Source organism: Elgaria multicarinata, chromosome 3 (genome assembly GCF_023053635.1).
Source record: "Elgaria multicarinata webbii isolate HBS135686 ecotype San Diego chromosome 3, rElgMul1.1.pri, whole genome shotgun sequence".
NCBI lineage: Eukaryota > Metazoa > Chordata > Lepidosauria > Squamata > Anguidae > Elgaria > Elgaria multicarinata.
The window spans coordinates 108221451-108247787 of record NC_086173.1 but is presented as its reverse complement, the minus strand read 5'-3'; the positions used below and the strand labels follow the sequence as shown (position 1 = coordinate 108247787).

At 40.6% G+C, this 26337-nt stretch overlaps 1 protein-coding gene across 1 annotated transcript in view; it reads right to left on the bottom strand.

Annotated features, from left to right (window-relative positions):
* ATG7 (autophagy related 7) overlaps positions 1-26337 on the bottom strand; it is a 132097-nt gene that overhangs the window by 96110 nt on the left and 9650 nt on the right. The window contains exons 5-15 of the mRNA XM_063121215.1: positions 23917-24033; positions 19667-19816; positions 19209-19297; positions 17120-17241; positions 14673-14763; positions 11534-11678; positions 9336-9494; positions 5769-5963; positions 3740-3943; positions 2557-2672; positions 1498-1573 (exon numbers count right to left, since the gene is read on the bottom strand). Coding sequence (XP_062977285.1) covers positions 1498-1573; positions 2557-2672; positions 3740-3943; positions 5769-5963; positions 9336-9494; positions 11534-11678; positions 14673-14763; positions 17120-17241; positions 19209-19297; positions 19667-19816; positions 23917-24033 — 1464 coding nt within the window. The remainder of the gene's footprint in view (positions 1-1497; positions 1574-2556; positions 2673-3739; positions 3944-5768; positions 5964-9335; positions 9495-11533; positions 11679-14672; positions 14764-17119; positions 17242-19208; positions 19298-19666; positions 19817-23916; positions 24034-26337) is intronic.

Genomic DNA, 26337 nt, shown 5'->3' with positions numbered 1-26337 from the left:
TTCACACACAACAGGATTTTTAAAAACAACAACAAACTGTCTTAACAGGCCAGGATATGCATTAGCAACATGTGGGTGATGTACCTGGTTCATTCCCCCTTGATTTCTCTCTTCATGCATAGGAAAACAAACCACAATTCAGTACTTCAGTAGCTTCCAGTTAGGTGTGAACTATGGTTAAGAGCTTCCAAACAAGCCAGAATAAGAAGCCATCTTGTCTCAAAGCACTTAACCATAGTTCCCAGTTCACACATAGCGGGAACCTACATTTAAGTGCTGAATCATGGGTTGGTTTTCCTGTTTGCATAAAAGGAGGAGCAAATTGGCAATAAAGGGGCTGCCTATTAAGCCAGGATTACAAGCTTAGGGTTGGATCTAACTCTACTGATGGAACCAGTTCTGTTGGCAGAATCAGGAGGACAATTCCCTCTCCCCACCGCAACCCCTGCACACTCTCAAAATCTGCTCCGTTGGACTGCAAAACTTTCTGGAGCAGATTTTCCAGCACCATCCAGGGCTGAAGCAGGAAGGGAGGAGAGAAAAGGAGGAGGCCCTGTCACGCTAGCAGATTTCTGCGAGACCGACATTGGGTCTAACCGATTGCGTGACCCGGGTCACCATGACTCCCTGGCCTTTAGCCAATAGACCCAAGCAAATACACAAAGGGTTGAATCCAGATTTAAGTGTCTCCAATTGAGCTGACTAAAGCAGAGTTTTGCATCTCCTCTCCCCACAGCAGCTCCTCCAGTCTGCCAAAAATGCTACACAGAAGGTTAGAGGTTCCTGCTGAATGGGGCAGGCTGGAGAGAAGGGGGGAATAAATGGAGCAGAGGACCTTCTGTGATGACCATACCATCTTTTGAAGGCAGATCCTAGGTCCAACCCAAGCTTAATAGGGGAGGAGAACTCATTCTTGACTAAGCTATTCATTCTACATTCATTTTTACTATTTTTTTTAAAAATATTATTAGTTCTGTATTTATAGGCCGCTTTTCAGGATTATCTTTCTCTATATATTTCTATAATTTAAAGCCCCAGGATTTCAATTCATGTCATCCTAAATTCACAAAACTGAGAAGTAATCAACAAGGCATATAGCCTTACACTGATCCTCCATTCTTTCACAGAGCCCAAGATAGTTTACATAATCCTCTTTCTCTCCATCTTATACTCACAACACCTGTGAGGTAGGTTAGGCTGAGGGACAGTGACTGTGGCCCAAAGTCACCCAGTGAGCTTCATGGCCAAGTGGGGACTATAACCCTGGTTCTCCTGAGTTGCACTCCAAGGCCTTAGCTATACCTAAGGTTTATCCTGGGATCATCCCAGGGTCATCCCTGTTCATGTAAACGACACACAGGATATCCCGGGAGCAGGCAGGGATGACCCCAGGATAAACCTTAGGTCTAGCTAAGGCCCAATGCTCTAACTATTACACCAAACTGGCTCTATGTAAGAACATAACAACACAACTGTGCTTATTTTCGTTTTACTCACCTGGTGGGGCACAAGCCCAAGAGATGTAGGAGGTTCATTCATTCTGTCATCACTACTACTAGCAACAGCATAGCCACTAACAAAAAAGGGGGAAAGATAAACAGATAATTCTTTGCTCTGAATCTTGAAATGTAATCACAAACATCAAAATGGTCCAGTTTGGATGGCTCTTTTGCCTAAATGAAATTTAGAACAGGTCCATCTTCATGTCTTCGTAAACAAGGGAACTGAAAGCAACAATAGATTCAATGAAATCAATGGGACAATTTAGTTATGACTAACTTCAGTTCCAATTATTTCAATGGATCTACTCCAAGCATGACTAAGTCTGGATCTAACCCTATATTTTAAAGGAACAAAATGCTTTAACATCATATTTGCTGTTTGCTGTTAATTAAATAACCCTACACAAGGGTTCACTCCCAATTACTTTGAGATTTTACAAACCTTAGCATTTTTCAAACCAGTCTGTAGTTGCTACAGTACAGTGTATAGGTGGTATCCAAAATAGCTTTGTATTTGACACGTTAAAAGCAACTATATACACATAAAATTTTATTTTCAACTAAGTTCAAGAATACGTTTGTTGTCATACTACTAATTGTAGTTTTTGTTTCAAGACTAAATAGAAAAAGAATGGACATGTCAATCTAATTCTCTGAAGATGCTCAGGTTGGGTGGCAGGTAAATTTACCATGAACTGGTGGCCAAAAATGTTTTAAATAAAATAAATAAATTAAGGAATTGTCTTCCCCAGAATCTGCATCTGTGCAGAGTAAGAAACAGGTACTTTATTAATCACTTTATTACCATTTTGCCCCACTGAAAGTTTCTACTGTAACAAATGAGATATCTACTTGGGAATGACATTACTCATAAATGGTTATGACAGATATAGTTATAATATATATTTTCTTGAATCAGTACCACTTAATTTAAGTAAATTCTCCCCCCTTTTTTGGCATCTTTTTTTAAAAAAATGAGTTCAGAATAGGGATAGTGAAGTGTTATTGGTTTTTATTCTAAAAACAATATCCCTTCCCCACAATTATAACTTACCCTTCTGGGTGCTGTAAAATAGATACCATTAATTCAACAGCAAGTGCTCCTGCTATCATGGCTAATCCTGGTCGACTGACCGTGCATTGCTGATCCAATGTCCGATCCCTGGTGGACTACAAAGGAATGCAACTTTCACAATGTTGTATTTCCATGTGTGTGTGTGTGTTTTTTAAAAAATCTGTTACACTGTACAAAATGAGTAAAGCTCTCTTTCAGAACAGATGCTAATAAATTAACCAAAGTGCTGGTATCTATTTAATTCTCGGGTGGATGGGTGATTTATTTCAAAGGACAGAACCCAACCAGTCCACCGACAGAAGACTTTCATCAGCGGAACAGGAAGCTGGGCAATTTTCAGTGATGCCCCCTCTCCGCGTAGTCTCTGCTTCTGCCCACCCCCGCTAAATCTGCTCTAGAAGATCCACCAACCTTCTGGCAGGTTGGAGGCAAAAAGATGAGTCTACAGGAAGGAGGGCAATCACAAAAAATTGTCCACTTCCTATTCTGCTGAAGGAGCCCTTCCCTCGTTGGAGGGAAACTAGTTAGATACTGTTCAAAGTGTTGTCTTAATTTTTAATCTATTTTTAAAGAACATTTTGGTAAGAGATATTAAAAATCAAGAAAAACTCATTGGAAAAATAACTCAGTGTCTCAGTTCACACAACACTTTTCTCTACTCAATGGGGAAATTCTATTCAATGGTGGAGTTTGTAGGGGGTATTCACCACACAACGTGTTCCAACTCCACCATTGTGTGGGTGTAGCTTCCTGTGGAGTGAAGTAAAAGTCAATGCAGTGGTTGATTGACAGTTCCTCCACCTTCTCTCTTCCTCTACTCCTCCCAATGGTATGCAAAAAACTAATCCCACATGCTCTCCTAGCTGCTCTTGCCAGGGAACTCTATGGCCACTGGGAAACTCCACTCAACTCCATAGGAAACTCCATGGACCCTTCCAGAACAACGTGGAACACAATGGTTGTGCAGGAACTCTCCTCTGCATAGTGTGGAGATTCAGGGTATAGTGTTTTTTTTAAAAAAAACTCCACCGTGGGGTAGAGTTTTCCCTCCCAACAACACTTTTCTCAACAGTGATGTAACAACTCCACAGTGGAGTTGTTACACAACCATTGAGGAAAGTGTTATGTGAACTGAGTAGTAGTTTTCATGAAGTCTACTTACATCTCCTGGTGCCACAACATCATTGCAGAAATAGCAGCCAAGTTTGTAACCAGGAATATTTGAGAAGAGCGATGATCCTAAGAGATCAGCTGAGCCAGAGGGATTATTGCAGGGAGAATCGCCCACCTCTTGATGCTTTGGTTTCTTTAGCCCATGTCTCATCACAACAAATGTGTCAAATCCCAAAGCTGCATTAATGACCAGCTGCAAAAAATATTGAAAAGCACAGAAAGTTATATTCAAGTCAAATGCTGAGAAAAAGTGGGGGGGAAATCATTTACTAACATAGGTCACTATTTTATAAATCTTAAGGTTAACCTATCAAAAACAAGATTTGGCACTAAATCCAATCCACCCAAAACAAAACACCCACTGTATATACAAACTATGTTTACTTAACATACAACAAAGCGTAAACACAAATTATACACACACACAATTATATACAATTTCATCAACACATAAGAAAGCACAATAGAGAAATGTATTTTAGACTCCAATCACAACTATGGAGTACCAGTGAAATTCCGTTTCGAAAATCTTTTCTTTTTGCTGAACTGATTGAGGTTGTTAGGTCGAGATCTGCCGGTTCTTTTGCTGACACCTGAAAATTCCTCCAGTTGTTCACACCATTAACAGCACACTTTGGGGAATACAATCACTCACCTGAGGATCTGAGGTTTTTTGCCACTAAGCAAAAAACCATTTATAGAGGGCAGGATCCCCATATTTTACATTGTCAACGAGAGCAATTTTGGATTTTTACTTTGCAAACACCAGCTCCTCATGGGCTTAATGATGAATCTGATTATGTTTCTGTAAAATGTTGGATAATGTCTGTTTCCTATCACAAATGACTGGGTTTTTTTTTAAGTAGAACATTAATTTCTCAGGATGTGGTGACTGAGATAAATTAAATTTGGAGCTGCATTCAGTCTGTCCTTGAGCTGTGGAAAGAGGAATGGATTTTGACCCAACCTGTTTGGGATAAAGAAGCAGCTGATATTCTGTTGGCAAGAGTTTTGCCTTTGGTGTATGATGTTGGCTGTAATTAATGGGAATATATAGTAACAAAACTGGGTATACTCTTCTAGAAAGATGTGAACTCCCAGAGGAATTTTCTGTTATCACAAAAAGAACAAGAGGATATCAACCTGACAATGTCAATCAAAACAAAAAGAAAGGATATTCACTCAAGGACATTGGACTTCTTTTTGTGACTTGATACAAGACTCAACCAGTTGAAATGGTACTCAGTTTACCTGTACTCTGTCATTGTGTTTGGAGTCTGACATATCTTTATTGTACATTCTAATTTCAGTGTTGATGAAATTGTGTTTCTCTCTCTCTCTTTTGTGTGTCCCCTCTTTGTTAAGTAAATATGCGCCTGTTCAGATGACACTTCAGGCTCTGTGGTTAGCGAAACTGTGGTTCTCTGGGTTAGCACTAACCACAAGCCATGCTGTTGCTCACAACACTTTAAGCCATGGTTAGAGCAGCTAACCCTGCTGCAGATGGTCCAACTATGGTTAGTGAGGGAGCAAGGTTTAGCAAAACACATCACACAAGGCACCTTAAACCCTGCTGCTTAACCAAAAGCCTTAACCAGCAGGTTTTAAGGTGTCTTCTGAACAGGCCCAATATTGTGCATTTACAGCAGGTCATTATTTAGGGGGGATTGGGTTTGAGAAGACCAATATTGGATTTTGGAATTTGGGACTAAACCCTCCAGGCATCCATGTATACAGTGTGAAGATCTGCCGGAAGGGGGGCGATAGCATACCATTGCACTCTCTTTCTAACCCTGACAGCTCAATTATTTATCTTATATTCCTCACAGTTTTCAGTTTTAGAGAGATTTCAAGCAAAAGACATCTAAAAACTCCGAGTGATTGAAAACATTTTCTGCTGCTGAAAAGTAATTCATATTTAATCAACAGCTGCAAATATCCATCAAATACTTTTGAAGAGCCATCGCAAACCAAAGTGTACTGCTTACAGTATGGCCTCTGGGATACATATACAATACCTTTCTCTTGCTGGCTGCAATAACAGCAGGAAGCCATCGGCTTTCCCTGGTGTCCATTAACAAAAAGATGACATCATGACTATCAATAAGCTCTTCCAGATGTGCCACATCCTTGCGAGCTTGCTCCAAGGTGACTTCTGAAAAATTCACTGGGTGACCTGGCATTGGGATACTCATATTAAAACCTTCAGCATTCTAAAAGGGGGACAGACAGAAGAAAAAATTACCATTTCCAGAAGACAAAATGAGAACGGCAATCACCAGAAACCAAAAACCTTACTATTTAGATGGCAGTTAAAACAGTATCATGGAAAATCCTGGATGGGCCCCTGACATGACTATCAACAAGTATGACACAGCTGTCTGTATTTTTCTCCACCATTTTCTACTGCCTACAGACACTTGGATTCTGTGTACCTGCCTGCTCCAGCAATCAAACACATGCCCACTAATCAAAATCCCAGGCAGCTTCAAATAACAAGACTAGTTCTGCCTCATCCTATTATCTGGGGAGGGAGAATCTATCACTTCTTCAGACTCCTGTTAATAAAATGCTGAGAGAAAGAAACATTATTTCCACAGACAAAGGGCAGCGGCTGCAAAAAGGCCTAATTTCTCTCTCAAAGAAAAAGGAAGACATTGGATTAGAAAAGACGTGTAAAAGGAAATGGCTGAAGGAAATTTAATGGGGCTCTATTTCCTGAGCCCCTCACAACTTTGAAACAGGAAGTAACATTGGTGCTTCTGGCCTCAGCATGGATCCAACTGAGCCAACCCTGCAAAAAAGCAGTAGCTTTGGAAAACAATACTCAATTTTTCAATTGTGTAAGAGGAATCGTTCATTCCAAGCTTCTCATCTCCTTCCACCATATCTGAACAATACATGTTTTTTTTAAAAGAATGCTTATCTATAGAACTGGGAGTTCCTGAAAACGAACGAAAGTATAAACAAAATAAGCATTTTCTAAGTGTGAATTACATGTGCAAATGTCAACGTATAGAATTTTTCAGAACAGTCTAATTTCCTAATTTAAAAAAAGATTCCAAAAATATGTGTTTACCCCCACAGAGGCACACACCCCTCTACCTTGTTTGGGTACATACAAACAAGTATGGAATTGGTTAACAAAAAAGAAAATTAAAATCACGGGGTTACCAAAGACACATATAAGATACTACTAATAGTTCTCATTTGTGATGTAGTAGAGTTCATTGACCAGCAGATGGCACAAGAAAAACATTTTCTTGCAAATGCAACAGCCTTTCAGTAGTTTGAAATGAATCTTGAAGCATAGAGAGTTCTACCCAAAGCAGGACTAGTTTAAGGATTTCCCCACAAGATGAATTTCTTAGCCTATCCTCTACACTGTGGTCCCTCCATGCCCCCCAAAGCATCTCCTGATGTTGCCCCTCAACCAGGGGTTAAAGGCTCGAACACCAAGTTTCTCTACATCCTGATCCCCATTCTCTCCCGCTTACTCCAGCCCACTGTCTCAGGTCTTTCCTGAGGGTCCTGCAAGGAGGGGGCAGGGAATTCCCCTTCTATAAATATCCCTCTGCTCATGCAGCACTGGACACAACCCATACATAAGGTGTCCTCAAATGTTTTGGATCAGTGACCACATTTGGGATTTTTAGAGTGTGTGTCATGGACATTCACAAAATGGCTGCCATGCCAGGGTATAATGGGGGAAGACTGCCCATTCATAAAATGGCTACCATTTAGTTGATTTCAGAAAGGTGGTACAGAAATACCATAAATCAATCAAACAAAACCATGAAATTGTTCAAGTAAATTTGCTAAAAATAGTGAATGGAGTCATATCTGAATAACTTAGATGGTTGTAAGCCAAGTTAATCAGGTCAACGTTAATAAAAATCCAATGTAGAAGCAATTAACAAACCAAACTGTATCCATATATTTAGTACTGACAGATCCTAATTACGACAGTGTTTTATTGTTCTTTGGTGTCAAGGAAATCCATGATAGACTGATTTGCTGGGATAGAAATGTTAATATAAATAAAATAGTACAGTCTTTCAGACAACACTTGTGAAGTGGGCTTCCTATACCTTTTCTAGGCTGCCCACTGTGTCCCTATTCCTCCACCAGTCTCTTTCACATAATATTTCCAAAGTGGTACAAATAAGACCTGGTGCACTCTGTATTCAAGATTCGCCCCAGAAAAGCTAAGCTTCATGTTAAAAGGATGCATTACTTGCTCTAAAGTCCCCTGTAATATCTGGATAATAAGAAATATTTTGCCCTGAGATTACTCTCTAAAAGACCAAGCTGATGTGCCTACACTCATGTAAATATTCTTGCAAACAGATTTGTCAGCCTTGCTTTTGTTTGCAAAACGCATTCCAAGTAAGAGGCTCTATTAATGCAGGCATACCCTATGGGCTTTCTACACCTGCACCTTTTATCGAGATGGGTTACTCACAGAAGTTTGTAGGCCCTTTATATGACATTGTCAACCTCCAGGGCCTCTCCTGTGCTTTGTGACCATTTATTTGTAACAGACGAAAAACATTATTTTAACATGGCGGTTTGAGTAGCTCCATGTAATTACAGAGTTGTGCTATAACTGCAGCTATACCACATAACTATCTGGTGACTGTATAATGAAACATATAGAACTTGCATGTAAAGGGCGAATCTTAATCCTGCAAAGAATTCAGAAGCTGAAGACGTGGTAAATTGCAGGATAAAAAGTCTAGCATAGAGAAGCCCTCTATTTTTTTGTTACAGAATGACCGTGGAGATTACCTTGGCCTGATTTTTTTAAAAAAAATGCTGCGTGGATAATGGTCTATGCTAAGTGACACCTATCTCTTTAAAACAACAAATAGTCTTCTGGCACCTAGAAGACTAGAGACTAGAGGTTGGATCCAGATTTAAGCAGGATCAACTGCACTAGCAGAAATGGACTTCCCCATCCCTCTTTCCCAGGGCAGCTCCTCCAGCACCCTGAAAATGCTACACAGAGTCAGGGGACGCTGCTGAATGAGGTGAGCTGCTGTGTGTTGGGAAGATGGAGGATCTCTAAAAATCAGGTGGAGGGACCTTTCATAAGCAGAGCCCTTCTTCTTCAGAAGGCAAATTGCAGGATCCAGCCTTAACGAATTCATTCTGGCATAAGATATTGCCAGCATAAATTTGCTATTCTTTAAGGTGCCACAAGACTCTTCGTTGCTTTTGCTGCAACAGACTAACATGGCTCACCGCTGGAATATCTATTTAAATCTTTTCTTCATTTATTTTATCCTCTTCCCCCACTAACTAGCTAAATGAAGCTAAATATCCATTCATTTCACCATTCCTAAAATAAAACTACCTCTGCACCTCATTTTTGTTTTGATTGTTTCAAGCAGATTTAATTTCAGTTCTCCTCCAGTGACAAAATCTAGCTGTCACAGCCTGTCAGTCATGAGTTTGAAGGAATTATCACCTTGTCGTTTAATAAGCTTTTGAAGAACAAGCATAAAAGACATCCTAGGCTGTAATTCAAGCCAAGAAAAGGGTTTTGATCATTAAATCACATCTAAATACGTTTTACTCACCACTCCTGGGAATATTTTTTGAAGTTTGTCTGCTGCTGCAACTGCTTTGGACTTCCCACCCCCGAGACAGTCTTCAAACTCATACAGTGGCTGCCGCACAGGGTTGGAATAAGAGATCTTTGCATTGTCCACAAAGGTGATCTTCCGGACTCCCCATCCCTGAAATGAAAAAAAGTAAAGAAAAAGAGATTTTTGCATTATTCAAATAGTATCACACAGGATTGACATAAACATTGCTTTATTCCCAATGCTGACGAGAAGAACAGGGCAGCCTGTTTGGCAATGAATGGGGGGGGGGGGGAATGAGCGATCGGCTGACATGCTGCCTCTCTCATCCAGCAAAAGGATGAGGATCAATTTGGGCTGCATCCCACACTAGTCAGTAGCATTTGAAGGACAGAATCATGTGGGAGAGGTGAATTACGTGTGATCTGTCTGTGGGTCAAAATAGACATACATGAAACCTGTGTCTAGCATCTACGCCTTTTGTTATTTTTTACTCTACAGTAGGCACAGGGATCCCAATCCAGCTCTTAGAAGTCACTACACTACGGTGCTGGTCCAACATTGCACTTACCCAAGCTTATACATTTTACTTATTTATTACATTTCTATACCACCCAATAGCTGAAGCTCTCAGGGCTGTTCACAAAAATTAAAACCACAAACACAACATAAAACAGTATAAAATCTTAAAACCCTAATATAAAGGTGAAACCAGAATAAAACCTAGAAGCAATGCAGAGATTTAAAATACAGATTTAAAACAGCAGAGCTAAAAGACTGGGATGCTAAGATGCCTGAGAAAATAAAAAGGTCTTCATTTGGTGCCGAAAAAAGTACAACGTAGACGCCAGGCAAACCTCTCTGAAAAAGCTGCTAGACACTGATTTATAGTAATGTCTGTTTTGTTCCTGTGTCAACACCTATTTGGGCTCCTGACACGGTTGCTGTTGGAACCCATATGGATCTGGCAATTCCCCTGGCAATACCCCAAAGGAAGTGAGGCAGGTGGCTACCAGGAGGGAGGGCCTTCTCTGCTGTGGCACCCCAGCTCTGGAATGAGCTCCCTAAGGAGATTCTCTTGGCACCTACATTATATGCTTTTAGACGCCAGGTGAAGACCTTTTTATTCTCCCAGCATTTTAACAGTCTATAAATAAATTTTAACTTGGTGTTTTAAATTTGTAATTTTGCATTGCTGCTGTTTTTATCTGGTTGAGCTTTTATATTGTATTTTATAGTATGGTTTTATACTGTTGTTTATACTTTGAATGTTTTTAATTTTTGTGAACCGCCCAGAGAGCTCCGGCTATTGGGTGGTATAGAAATGTAATAAATAATAAATAAATAAATAAATAAATAAATAACTTCAAGGGTAACTACTTCAATAGTTACTTCAAGGGTAACTACTGGCCTCTAGCCATGGCAAAGCAGCAACCACATCACTCTACTAATGTGTGAACTGGACCAAAAGATACACACAGAGGAGATCAACACTGAGTTCACCCCCATCCTTCCCAACCTTCAGTAATTCCTCAGGGAAGTCCATCTTACACTTTGAGAAACATAATGCTAAACACTTCATATCAACATCCCAATAAAGCAAATAAAGGGGGGGATCAAGTATATGAACTATTCCAGTGTACATTTTGTTTTTGTTTACCCAGTATGTAAAGACACATAGTGATATTTTACTATTTCAGCCCAACCTCCGTTTACACACACTACAAAAACCGCAGCTAAGGCTGCAATCCTATGCATGTTAGATGGAAAAAAATCCTACAACTCCCAGCATTCTCCAGCCAGCCATGCTGGGAATTGTAAGGCTTTTTTTCTGCCTAAACATGCATCATAACTGATACATATTTTCCCTCCAAGTCACTACAGAAAGACGATACATTAATTATGATGTATAATGCCTAAGGCATAATTGTACAAATTTGTTGATCTTGATGTATGAATGTGATAGTCCAGCTTGGTTCCTGCATGTTCATCCCCTGCGTGTGAGCACAGATCAGAAGGGAAACATGTGAGAAGTGCAGTAGACATAAGCCATGCACAAAAGGACACAGCAAGGGATTTGATCTCCTTACTAGTGGACATTTATAATCAATATTCACTCATCTATTTTGTTTCACAGATTCTTCTATGCAATAATAGAACATGAGCATTTATGGAATCGTTTCAGTACTTGCCATCAAGGTTCTGGCTACACTACAACCCAGCGTACCAGCTCCTAGGAGAAGACACTTCACAGACACAACTTTCTCCAGGTCGAGAGTAGGCACTAACCGCCAACACATCAATTTAAGATTAAGATCCACGGATGATTCAGCTAACCTACGTAGCAAAAAGATAAATTGAATGGATTGGTTAAACACACTGCACGATGGACTTCTTTCATCAGTCTTTGCTGAAGAAGTCTCCTCTATATTTTAATTTTAGCTTCATCACCCAGTTTTTAGGAAGTGTCTGTACATACAAAGGTAACGGAGGCAACACCACATCAGGTAATTCATAATACTCACATCCCCAAAGAGTACAAGCATCTCTTTTATAGCTTGGTCATTGGAGGAAAGTGTTTGCATCATCCCAGACCAGTAACAAAGGAGCTAGGACAAAATATTTCGTACTGGTTTATGTCTCAACATTTGATGTATTCATTTACAAGTAGAAATCAGATATTGAAAGATTCTTTAGGAGCATCTGAACAGAACCGCTAATCTGAGAGATCTATGAACAGGTGGGTTTTTTTCAAATCAAATTTCAAAATTTATCCAGCTAGTGTGTTTTTCAAGCTGTATGTGAAGCATGTTGTGTAATATATCAAAGAACACCTGGCATGCCAAACTGTCATTCTTTCAGATTTCATAAATTTATTTAAAACTTAACTTTGATTTTCATCTAAATCTGAAAACGGAATCTGGTATCAGAATTCTTGTGAATATCATAGAATAAATAGAGGAAAAGCCAGAAGTCAATGGCCATGTTTAAGCCTTATTTGCAATTCAAGTATAAATAGAGCAGACAGTTTTTCATTCTTAGTGTAAGACTTGCTGCTTGTCAGATCAGAGCAAAGATCAGCAAGATGGTAGGTCCCTACGGTACTTCACTGGTCTGCAAAATCTCATTAGAATCTCAGGAACCCACATTTCATTTAAAATGAAGGTTCATATTACTCCCAACTACAAAGGTTCACTTGAAAATGTGTTGCTGAAAATGCTGAAGGATCAAAAACAACAGATCGTGCCTTTTGTGTTTTTTAGTTTCCAAATCTATGGCTGAACTGAAATGAGTTTTTCTCCACTTGAAGGAAACAATTTCAAAATGAGAACATTGTGAAATGAACATTTGACAACATAAAGTGACCAACATCAAATGAACAACAGCAGCTTGGCATCTGCTACGTTATGCAAACTATATTCATTTTGGTCAGTATAATAAACAAACTGTTAATTGTGGTCCTCTGACTCACAGTATGTTTCCTATTTGGCTGTCAAGGGACGCTGCAGTCACTGCTACAGAGGCCCAATTACAAGCAAAGAAAGTTGCAAATGATGAGATATTTGCTGCTCCTGAAGCCAGATAATTTCCCCTGCATGGTTCTTACCACAACAGTCACAAAACTTAATCAGTAAAATATAATAGATTTTGTGTGCAGTTGAGAACTTGGTTTTCAAGCCAAGTTCTTGGAAACTCAGCTTATCTGGCATTCTTCAATTTAAAGATCAGTAACTGCAAATGAACTTTCCTGGAAAAACAGCTTGTTCACCATTAGTGATCCCTCCCTAGGAGCTGGGTGTGCTCTCATTTCATAGAAGGCAATGATAACGCCCCCAAAGCCTAGCTAGCACCCAGTGTGAACTGAACGTGCACCTAGAACATCTCCCCCTCCTCTAGAAAGCTCTTTAGCGAACATACTTCAAAAAAACATGTGGAAGTTTAAAAGTAACTGACGCAATTACACATAGCTCCTTTGTTAATATACTTTTTCACATCAAAACAATTCAAGGGGCCACCTTAACTAACTAACGAGCCTGCATGTGCCCAGACGCTTCTGTAGCTGAGAAAGCCCTTTGTAAAAGGGGCTCCAAACCACAAGGTATGCAAAACCAGGATTCCGAAACCTGCCACAGGAACCATTATTAATAAACAAGCACACAGAATGACGTAACAGTCAGCAGTCTCTTTAGAACAGCCCCTCCCCCAACCTTTTTGGGCCTATGGGCACATTTGGAAATTTGAGAAACTGATGTGAACACCACCACAAAATCCCTAATCAGTGGATCACTGCTTTGTCATCTACCTTTCGCACCTATGGATCATAGGCTGCGTCTTATTCAGCAAAAATATTTCCTTTGTGTCTATTGAACCAACTCTTTAATAAGGGATTGTCTAATTCGGTTAATTGCTGGCAGTGCAATGCACCTAACGCTACTTTTAAATGTATGTTTTGGCAATGTCTAGTGGTTGCTTCCTTTTGCAGGGAAGTTATTGCACAGATAAATTTATACTGGAACAGTCTTTAATATTCCCTGATGTACAGGCTCTTTTAGTTTATTTACCTGATTCATGGAAATTAACAAATGGCCAGCGTAAATGGATTCTGTGCACCCTTGGGACAGCAAAAAAACTGATAATACAACATAGGAAGGATCAACGCAATGCAATGGATTGAAGACTTTACAACGCTGTTAAGTATGTGAAAGGGTAGCATATAGATGTCACCTTCAAATGGATACTTATTTAGATATTTGGTCCACTTTTGTTGCAGCCCATGTATAATTGCTAGAAAGTTGTATTCCTCTCATACAATCCATGTGTGAATATATGGATTGGGGACCCATTTGCAGGTGCCACTGGAGTTGCCTGGGCACTGCATTGGATACCCCTGCTTTGGAAAGAAAGGAATACACTTTTAAAATCAACAAAGCAATGAGTAAATAGTCAATGGATGCATAACACTAAGAAAGAGGTTCTGCGGGTACCTGAGTGACACTCCGAACTTAGATTTCATATCCTGCATAGTTTTATTTTTCAGATGCTCTAAATCAACCTTTCCCAAATGTGGTGCCTTCCAGATGTTTTGGACCACAACTTCCATCATCCCTGACCACTGGTCATGTTGGTTGGGCTGATGGGGATCATGGTAGTCCAAAACCTCTGGAGGGCACCTGTTGGGGAAGGCTGTTCTAAAACATTGCAACAGTTGACAGGGGCAACAAGTGCAGGGAAAAGGAACAGATTCCAATCATTCACAAAAATGAATCACATACTTATAGTGATGCGTTTTCCCAGTAGGATCAGATTATATTGGCTTGTAATGATACTTACCTTTTGGGGTCCATACACTCACTTAGATTGACCATTCTTGGGCCCATACTTCCCTTTTGATTTTTCTCCCATCCAACAGCTTTTGGGCAATCTGCATAAAACAGGGAAGAAGCATTGTGTTGAAGAATGTAAACATTGGGGGGGGGAGGGTATTCCCTGGAAATGGCAAGTAATTAATAGCATGAACACGAGAATTATTGCAGTTATCTGCATTCACTATTAGAATTTCCAAGGTAGTCTCATGCCAATGTAACCCCTCGCAAAGAAGCGGTTTGCCATTCTAGAATAATGAAGTTACATTGGGAGCAATGACAAGTCAATCCAAAATTCAAGGTATTGTAAGGAATTTGTATTCACCAACAGTTCCCATAACAATGGGTCTTTGGGTGGCAGAAATCAGAAGTTTTTACTGTACAGCTATAAGTGTAAATTCTAGCATGGTCCTACTCCTGAAATTTACATGAGTACAGATTATGCTCTCTAATTATCTTGCATCATGTTGTATTTATATCCTGCCTTTCCCCCTAAGGAACCCAAAGCAGTGCATATGATCTGCCTCCTTCTCCATTTTGTCCTGACAATGACCCTGTGAGTTAGATTAGGGTGACCCAAAGTCACCCAGTGAACTTCATGGCCAAGTGGGGAGTAGAACCCAGATCCAATCCACCCCGTCCTAGCCCAACACTAACCACAATACCACACTGGCTCTCCTACACCATACTGATTCTCAATCATCTGCCAGGTGTATTTATCATACCATTTCTTTGGGAGATGTTGGGCATCGCCTTATCCTAAAGGCTTAATTTGTCAATGTTCCTCATTGGAAATCAACATGGTGCAAGTCAAAGGAATGATGTTAATGATTTCCCTGACATACATTCAAAGCCACACTCAAACCCTAAATTCCTCAAGAAGGCCCACACTACACTCTTCCCTAAGCCTTTGAAGATATACAGTTGATAGATCTTAATGCACTACATATACTAAAAAGAGTTTTAACCTGTTTTCCACCTCCAAATGGATATGTCCATAACAGCCCACAAGCATAACGTCATAAAATAATCAATTTTTACATATAAACAATAATTGTCACAATAATAATAACAGCAAAAATAACATAAATTAAACAAGTAGGCAAAACTACATCCAAAACTGACACAGCAAGAGATGCCAGCTAAAAGCTTAAGTGGCGGTGAAATCAAAAGCTCACTAGAACAAAAAAAAAAGTTCTCAAATGACAAAAAGGAGATAACCTAACCTCACGTGGCAGGAAGTCCCACACAGTGACACAGTTCACAGTAACAGGCATCTGTGGCTTAACTAACCCATGAACTACTGCCCACACATGGAAGTGAGCGAGCTGCCTCAGTGCACTTGTCACTTCCGTTTTCATTTAACAACTTACAATAAGTTGTTATTGTGATGTCCAAACTCAGAGACTGAGGTTGGTAAAAGATTAAACAACCCAGAGTTAAGTCATGGTTTGTTGTTGGGTCAACTCTGAGTTATTTAACCCCTAAACAACCCAGTGTCTCCAGGTTCGGATGGCACAATAACAACCTGTGAACGGGATATCATAGATTAAGTGGAAGCACCGAGAGCACCAGAAACAGTGCACTTGCTATTGCATGTTGGCAAATTAACGCACAATTGCCTATTATGTGCGAACCAGTCCACTAGGTGCCATAACAGAAGAGACCCTCTTGTGTGTCACCAATCATACTTCAGAACGTGGTGGGAAACAGAGAAGAGACTTATCCGATGATCACACAGGACAAATTCATAGGGGAGTAGGTGGTACCTCTGTCCCAGGGCATGTAAGACTTTAAAGTTAATAACCAGCATCTTGAATTGTGCTTGGAAACTGACTGGAGGATAATGGAGCTGATAAAACAAAAGGGTAACATGATTAATGATGACTTACTGATGTTCCTGAAGCCAGTTTGAAGGGCTCCAGGGGATCACTGATGAGTTCAGAAGTTAGGAGGAAATGACCTTTTTTGGTCAATGCAGCACAAGAAGAAGGTGTAAGTGATGGTTCAAACAAAGTCCATCATAAATTAAGAATTCTAGTGGCTGCTCACCTGTAGTATAAGCTTTGGCACCCAATGCCATAAAAACCACACACCCATAACATTCACTCTTAAGTAGCTCAGTGTAATACATCATGACAGATTATTGATACATCATGACGGAAATAGCAGACGGCTTGCAAGTACGGGGGAAACTCTCAAAACTGGTGTACGTGTTAGATAAAAAAGATATTTTCCAAGGGTGTTTCATTGAACACTGAATAGACCTTCGCTGATAAGGAGCTCTTGGCATAAACAACCCAAGGCACGGCTTTCATTTTCACTGGTATTGTAGAAAGAGAAAAAACACCACAAACAACAATATTAAAAACTCAATACTCTAAAAGTTCAGCCCCAACTTTCAAAGTGGATTACCTGAACTCTGTGCCACCTGTGGAAGCTTTATTTCAAAAATGGTACTGTGCGAAATGTCTCTTGCTCCCTGCATGGTCCTGTCCCTGAAACACAGCACTTCCACTGAACGGAGGTGGCTGCCCCTGTCAAGGATAAGAACTCTGTAAACAGCAGCACAGCTAGAACACCAAGACTGACAACAGGCAATTCTCCATGTGTGATGCCAAGGCCCTTTTCCAATGGTATTTGATTTGGCATAATACTCTAATCTCGTTTGCTGAATATGAATGTATTCAGTGCAATAAGGAACAGCAAAATGACCATGAGTAGAATCATAGAATAGCAGAGTTGGAAGGGGCCTACAAGGCCATCTAGTCCAACCCCCTGCTCAATGCAGGAATCCACCCTAAAGCATCCCTGACAGGTGGTTGTCCAGCTGCCTCTTGAGTACTAGAAAGCAATTCATGAGAGCAATGCTGTCACAAGAATGTGAGGAGGTTCACTCCTTATTTAGTATATGAACTTAGGTAGAATTCTTCAGATCAACTGAAGTCATTAGTAAATTCTTGCAAGATTGGCTTAGCCACAGTTCAGCTGAGGTTTGCCACACAAAACTCATAATTTGAAGAAGTAGCCCTCTCCTCTACAGCATTGTCGGAAATCCCAAAACCTACAGATCTAGACCATATCATAGAGGTCTTACCAGGTAATGCTATCAAACTCCCTTCACTCACTAGTAATATTAACTTTAATGTAATAAATATTTTACACAGAATTTCCCTGGAATGTGTATGTATGTGTGTGCGCGTGTGTTTATATACACACATATATATAATCATCCCTCAATTAAACTTCAGCCTTTAGAATGTAATCGTAACTACAAACTACTGTGGGTGGTGAGAATTGAAACTATTAAAATTCAAATAAAGTTCCAAGATCTTTTGTGTGGTGGGATAATATAACTGCACCTGCCTCTCTTATTTCTCAGCCCACCTGACATCCATGCATTGAACTACATGTGTGGAAACCACCACAAATATGAAGTCATTAACCACTGAAGGTTCATGATTTCCCACTGGTGCAACCACATGCTAGAAGGTGTTTCCCATCTAGGCACCACACATCAGGAGTCTCATCTGAACTGTCCCAAAGGGAGCCCACGATAGAGAATGCCAGAGCCCACAAAAATCCTAAAGTCAGCCTAACCATGAAACGGGTTGGCAACCTTTTGGGCCTGTAGAAACATTTGTAAATTTGAGACACTGTTCTGGGCGCAACCATAAAATGGCTGCCATGGGTGAGCATGGCCACTCACAATGGACAAGTAACCTGTTGAAAATCAGTCATGGGAAACAATGGCAGCAACTAGAGGCTCCCACTTCACTTTGGAGCAATCCCAGCTGCCATTTTTTTTTTTTTAATTTTTTTTAGTGATTTTTCATTTCAGCATACAGCACAGTATTCAATTCAAACACTTAGATATTTTCTCAATACAGGTACTTTAAAGAATTTCTAAATAAAAACTGGGAGGAGTAGGGAGTCTTGCTGGGCACCAAGGAAGGTGTTTGGGGGCACATTGGTCCCCACAGGCACCACGTTGCCTACCTCTGCCCTAAATGTTCACACAACTCATATCTATATGAAAAAAGAGAAGGTTGATGCTGCAATACAATGGATCTTTACCAGGGAATAAGCTCCACTGAACACAGCATGATTAACATCCAAATACACATTTATAGAATTGTGCTGTTAAATCCAGTGAAAGAGCTACCCACCCATTTAAAATATTGACAGCAGCAGACGATGCCCATTTTAGGAAGCATATGTTAAGTAAGCAAAACAAAAGTTTTCAGCACCCATAAGTAACTCCCGCTGGGGCCATAGCTAGACCTAAGGTTTATCCCTGGATTGTCCAGGGGGTCAAACCTGTTCATTTAAGTGACACACAGGGGATCCAGTGCTCAGGCAGGGGCGAACCCTGGATGATCCCAGGATAAACCTTAGGTCTAGCTGTGGCCTAAGTTCAATGGGACCTACTTCCTAGTAAATGTGTTTAGGATTGCAGCCATGGAGAAAACCACATTCAAGGCATCATTCTAGTAATAAATACCATCTATACGCTGTCAGGACCAATATATTTCTCAGTGGCCATCCTGGATATTGGGCAAAATTACATGGGTCATAAACACCAAGTGTCACCTGCAAGGAAGGGAAGAAACTACAATTAATACCAAGGTAAGAGAATTAGCATAGTAAGCCAAGGCAAAGACAGGTTTTGTTCCCACCACCATAATCCCCTGAACAATGAATTTAAGATTTATTTATTTTTAAACTGATACCCAAACGCCCCTTGGTAGTGTTTGCAAGGTCCTTTCTCAGATATCCAACTAGCCTAGAATCTTTTGTTCGTCTTCCTCCCACCACATCAACAAAAAGCTGAATGTTTTAGAAATCATTTCCAAGTTCTATGAGTAACATTAAAGCAAAACACAAGTAAGTGGAATCAAAGTTGGGAATGAGAATTTCAGTGTAGAATATTGTTATTACTGTTTTTTGTTTTGTTTTTACCTTTTCCCTTTGATCAGGAAAGAAGTCATCCCAGTTTTTAAGCAAAGACACAAGGATGGAATCATCATGGTACTTGATTAAAAAATAAGGCAGGGCTGTTAGACCTTCTTTCTGGCAAAGTTCGTCATATGCATTCTGGAGTGCCTGAATCTAAAACAAACAAACAAACAGAGCACAGGTCTAACTAACTGGCAGTATTCTTAACCCCAAAATGTTGGCATATCCTGTTCCATTTATATAACTGAATCTACCAGCAATATTTTCAAAATGTAAATTTTGCTTTCTCTTTCGGAAGAACTCAAATGCCAAGGGGCATCTAGAAAAATCTGTAAAAACAGAAAACATCAGATAGCAAAAAACAAATCACAATAACCTACATTAAAAAAAAAGAGTCAGGCAAAGGGTTTCAGAACAAAACGGAGGCAGATGATCAGGAGGAGGAGGACGAAGAAGAGGAGAAGGAGAGCATAGTCTCATTGCAGGAGAAGCAAACAAATCACCCAGCGAGTTGCAAATGCCTTTCTAAAAAGCCAAGTTTTCACTAAACATCTAAGGGTGCAATCCTATGCAAGTTTAGACAGAAAAAAAGTCCTACAATTCCCAAATATCCCTTGATATGGCTTGGGAATGCTGGGAGTTGTAGGTCTTTTTCATGTCTAAACATGCATAGAATCGCACCCTAAAACACTCAGTGGTAGAGCTGGGCAGGTCCTTCATAAAGCTGGTGCCACTAAGGCATGGGCAAACAAGTGATGTTTGGGCTTCCCAAGAGTAACTGAACATCAGCTCACTGCTTCTCTCCTTGATTTGTGCTCGCATTGGCACTCACTGGCTGCATTGGGATGTCACTTTCACCTATGGTGGCTTAATAAGCTACTCACATCAGCTTATTTTTGAAATAGTCCACAATGCCTGCCGCTTGGCCAGGCTAATAAGTTAATGGCCCTGTTCAGAAGACACCTTAACCCATGGCTTTAACCACGGTGGTTAAGCCAGAAAGCCAGGCCGTGTTCAGAAGACACCTTAACCCATGGCTTTAGCCAAGGTGAATAAAGCTTTCTGGCTTAACCACCGTGGTTAAAGCCGTGGTTTAAGGTGTCTTCTGAATGGGGCCACTGTGCATAGCTTATTAAGCTACTGTGCCTAACCTGATCAATCCCCGCACCCCCTGGTCTGTTGCAGTCCTCCTGCCCAGGCAGTAGTGCCATTTCAACCATTCATTACATCACAGCATGGGCTAGAAAGGGCAAAATCCTGGTGTGCACCCAAAAGGGGGTGGTTTGCAGGATTGGGACCAAACTTCACACACAGCCTCTGCTAGTCAGGAGGCACCTCATGCACCATCAAAAACCTGTGCAATTACGCCAGAGGAGGGGAAAATCCCAGGTGCACCCAAAAGGGAGTGGCACAAATAAATCCTTGGAGGTTTGCAGGATTGGGCATTGCTGGCTCAGTTGCTTTAGCATGTTCCCTATGCTTTAACACCCATGGGGAAATGTGAAATTTCACTATCAGGAGCACTTTGAAGCAAGTGAGCTGACTGTGTCTGTGGGGGGAATGCTGAATAAATGTACAGCCCGACAAAGTTAAATGCAAGGATCTGCAAGTAGGTAAATGATGAGAGATCTGTGCTTTTATAGTGAAAATAAGTTGTGTCCATGGGGGAAATGTGCTAAAAGCTCCAGCCCCGCTTTTATTGTGTGCACCAGCCCACCATGTGGAAAGAAGAAAGGACAACCAATGGATCTTAGATATCCCCATAGAAATGCTTCCTTTATGCCTGGCTTCTTTGTTTTCAAAGCATCTTACACTTACCAAATGCTTAATAAATTTGCAACACAACAAAGCAATAACGAAACTGTGCATTTCCCCCAGGGACACAGCTTATTTATACTATGAAAGCACAGATTTCTCATCATTCAACTTCTTGCAGATGCTTGCATTTAACTTTGCCAGGTTGCAAATGTATTAAGAATTTACTAAGTGTAAGATGCTTCAACCACAGGTTCAAGTAACAGCCTCCCCCTCTCCCCAAGATACACTGAGAAAAAAAATATTATGGGCTCCCACTTATGATACTATAATATTTGTTCAAATTAAAATAAAAGCTGAGATGTTTCATTATTTTCTTTAACTGATTTTATGTAAACACATTCACCCAGTGTGGTTTCAAAATGGTACTTCTGATTGATCTAGGTTGAGGTCTATGTACAAATACTAAACAGCACATATACATGCAAAATAAAGTGCCCTACCATTCACAAAATGCCAAAGCATTTCCCATTGTGAGCAAGAATTGCCACATCTTGGGATTCAGTCAAACTCCTGCACCTTAAAAATGGGCTGACATATCCCACCTATCAGCTGATTAAGGGGCCAGTGAATTGTGATAAACAAACAGAAATATGCTTAAACCACTGCACCAGCTTCAAGACGGGAGGTTGTCTAAGGAACCTGAATTACACTAGATTTGTTAGGCAAACCTCTGGGACTCTGACTCCTCCTAAACCCATACAATGTCATTTTTAGGAATTTCAACGTGTCTTTTCTGTAAATCATGTCTCACTCCCCCCGGGGTATTTGAGAATGAGTGTAGTGTGGTGGGCTAGAGCAGGTGTTTCGGAGTTCAATCCCCAGCAATCCTGATCACCAGCCATACTGGCAAAGGGTTCTGGGAGCTGAAATCTCAAACATCTGGAGATCTACTTACTGCCCACCCTCTGGGATAGAGTGTTAGGCTATGACCAGGGAGACCAGGATTTAAATCCCCACTCAGCAGCGAAGCTCACATTGACCTAGTCTCCATCTCTCACATTGCTGCGATAAAATGCATAAGGAGGGGGTGGGGAGAGAAATTTGTAGGCCAATTTTAAGCTCCTTGTTAAAAGGGCAAGAGAAAAATATACTAAGCAATTTTGCAAGCTGCCCAGAGAATACTGAATCAGAAGATGATGATGATGCAATCAATTTTTCCCATCCTAATGGCTGGACCCAACATATATCAGTCTCATTTCCTATGTCCCATCTAGCTATGTTCTTTTCTAAGAACTACCAGCTCTTGTTTACCACTTTTATTATCCAAGAGCTTGAGTTGTCAACTGAAATCAGGTGCTGTTTGTAGTGTTAACTAACATTAACTCTCAGTAACAGACTGTCCCCGGCAGGACTGTTATTCTTAGAAACGTATCATACAAAAGTCTGAAAAGCAGATCAATTTGTCAAGGTCAAATGCATCCTTATTTGGATTTACTAGCTCTTAAATAGAAGACATCTTATTATCACACTGAAGATACTATTTGGCGACCTTTTGTACATTTACATGTCCCACAAAAATTAATAGGCCAGTCCAAAAGTGTCATTTCTCTTATTATGTTTGTTCAAATAACAAAATTGCTATTTGAGAGGCCCACACTGACCAAAGTAAAAATATAAGGTATTAAAATTAAAGGGAAATACACATTAGTATTCAATCGTGCCTCAGCTAAAACAATGTTTTATCACTAGGGCTTGCTAAGGCAATGAGGAAAAGTGATGATTTGCTGCAGAAATTCTACCTATGCATACTACCTTTAAACATAGGCAATTAAAAGAACCAGCCCAATACAGTTGGTACATGCAGCTCCCATAAGTGAAGGCTTCCCTGTTCATTAAACAACAAGATCAACTACACATATAAGGACCAACCCACCAACCGGGATGGAGAAAGGGAGAACTGATTCTGCAAGCATTGGTGACCCCACATGCGAATGGACATGTTGAACTGGGGTCAAGATGGCATTTTGAAACATAAAGAATAAATCTAATTTAGATTGTATGCTCCTTAGGGAGAGTAGCTTATTTTTTTTCTTACATTTATATCCCACTTTTCTATGATTAATCAAACTCAAACCTACTTAGAATAAAAATATAAAATCACAACAAAATTCAAAACAAACAGCTGTTACACATGATCTTAAAAGCACACATCAAGAGAAGTAGATTAAAAAGGATCAACTGAAAAGAGCCCATTGAACAGCAGGTCAAGCATGAGTTTGATAAACCACTTTTGAGAGGCTTTCCCACACTTTAGGTGCCACAACTGAAAAGGCCCTCTCTCTTGTCCTCACCAGCCATGCATCTGCTTGCGAAGTGATGAGGAAGGCCTCCAAAAAATAAGCACAGATCTCAAGCAGGTGCGTACGGGTTTTTATGGAACACTGTAAAGTGCCATACAATGATGGTGCTGAAAAAATAAAATAATGTCTAAATACCTGAGCTGGAGAGAACTTTGCACCTAGGCACACAGGTTGCTGAATCAAAGGGATACCTTCTGGGAGGCACAATGCAGGGTAACAAAACCAGTAATAGAAACGATATCTCTTTAAATCCTAAGGGGGAAATGGTATAAACACGTTAAAACATATATATTTTTTACAATACAAGAAGATTTTTTTCTGCAAAAAGTAACACTGTGAAAAGGATTACTTGATCTAGTTATTGCTACCCACAAGAAGAGGTTTAGATTGCAGCCTGTTCCTCCACCTTCACCCTGGATCTGTCATAAGAACATAAGAGGAGCCATGATGGATCAGACCAAGGGTCCAACTAGTCCAGCATTCTGTTCACACAGTGGCCATCCAGCTGTCAATCAGAAACTTACAAGCAGGACATGAGTGCAACAGCACCCTCCCACCTATGTTCCCAAGCAACTGATGTACTGCCTCTGATACTGGAGGTAGTACATAGTTATTAGAACTAGAATCCATTGATAGTCTTCTTTGACTATATTATCTTCTATGACTTTGCAAAATCATGGAAGACGGGTGAGGTGCCGGACGACTGGAGGGCTAACGTTGTCCCTATCTTCAAAAAGGGCAAAAAGGAGGAACCTGGGAACTACAGACCAGTCAGTCTGACATCCATCCCTGGGAAAATTCTGAAGCAGATTATAAAGAAGTCAATTTGTAAACACCTTGAAATCAATGCAGTGATCACTAGAAGCCAACAAGGATTTGTCAGGAACAAGTCCTGTCAGACTAATTTGATCTCATTTTTTGATTGGGTAACCGCCCTTGTGGACTGTGGGAATGCTGTGGATGTCATATATCTTGACTTCAGCAAAGCTTTTGACAAAGTGCCCCATGATATTCTGATTAATAAACTAGCTAAAAGTGGGCTAGATGGAACAACTATTAGGTGGATTCACAGTTGGCTACAGAATTGGACTCAAAGAGTACTTATCAATGGAACCTTCTCAAACTGGGGAGAGGCAACGAGTGGGGTACCGCAGGGCTCAGTCCTGGGCACAGTGCTCTTCAACATTTTTATTAATGATTTGGACGAGGAGGTGCAGGGAATGCTGATCAAATTTGCAGATGACACAAAATTGGGTGGGATAGCTAATACCCTGGAAGACAGAAACAAACTTCAAAGTGATCTTGATAGGCTGGAGTGCTGGGCTGAAAACAACAGAATGAAATTTAATAGGGATAAATGACAAGTTCTACATTTAGGAAATAGAAACCAAAGGCACACTTGCAAAATGGGGGATACTTGGCTCAGCAATACTACAAACGAGAAGGATCTTGGAATTGTTGTAGATTGCAAGCTGAATATGAGCCAACAGTGCGATATGGCTGCAAGAAAGGCCAATGCTATTTTGGGCTGCATTAATAGAAGTATAGCTTCCAAATCACGTGAGGTACTGGTTCCTCTCTATTCGGCCCTGGTTAGGCCTCATCTAGAGTATTGCGTCCAGTTCTGGGCTCCACAATTCAAGAAGGATGCAGACAAGCTGGAGCGTGTTCAGAGGAGGGCAACCAGGATGATCAGGGGTCTGGAAACAAAGCCCTATGAAGAGAGACTGAAAGAACTGGGCATGTTTAGCCTGGAGAAGAGAAGATTGAGGGGAGACATGATAGCACTCTTCAAATACTTAAAAGGTTGTCACACAGAGGAGGGCCAGGATCTCGATCCTCCCAGAGTGTAGGACACGGAATAACGGGCGCAAGTTAAAGGAAGCCAGATTCCAGCTGGACATCAGGAAAAACTTCCTGACTGTTAGAGCAGTACGACAATGGAATCAGTTGCCTGGTGAGGTTGGGGGCTCTCCCACACTAGAGGCCTTCAAGAGGCAGCTGGACAACCATCTGTCAGGGATGCTTTAGGGTGGATTCCTGCATTGAGCAGGGGGTTGGACTTGATAGCCTTGTAGGCCCCTTCCAACTCTGCTATTCTATGATTCTATGATTCTCCTCCATCAATTTGTCTAACTCCTTTTAAAGCCATCCAAATTGGTGGCCATCACTACATGTTGTGGTAGAAAATTCCATAGTTTAACTACGCACTGTGTGAAGAAGTACTTCCTTTTATCTGTCCTGAATCTCCCACCAATCAGCTCCATGTGATGACCATGGGTTCTAGCATTGAGAGAGAGGGAGAAAAATGTATTCCTCTCCACTCCATGTATAATTTCGTACAGCTCTATCATGTCTCCCCTTAGCCTCCTTTTTTCCAAGCTAAACAATCCCAGCTGTTGTAACCTTCCCTCATAGTAGAGATGCTCCAGCCCCTTGATTATTTTGGTTGTCCTTTTCTCTTTTTTCCAGCTATCATACTATTTCAGCAGAACCTGAAATAGTTCTGAATTTGCGTCCTTCAATTCTCTTCTGAAGCCTAATCCGCCATCTCTC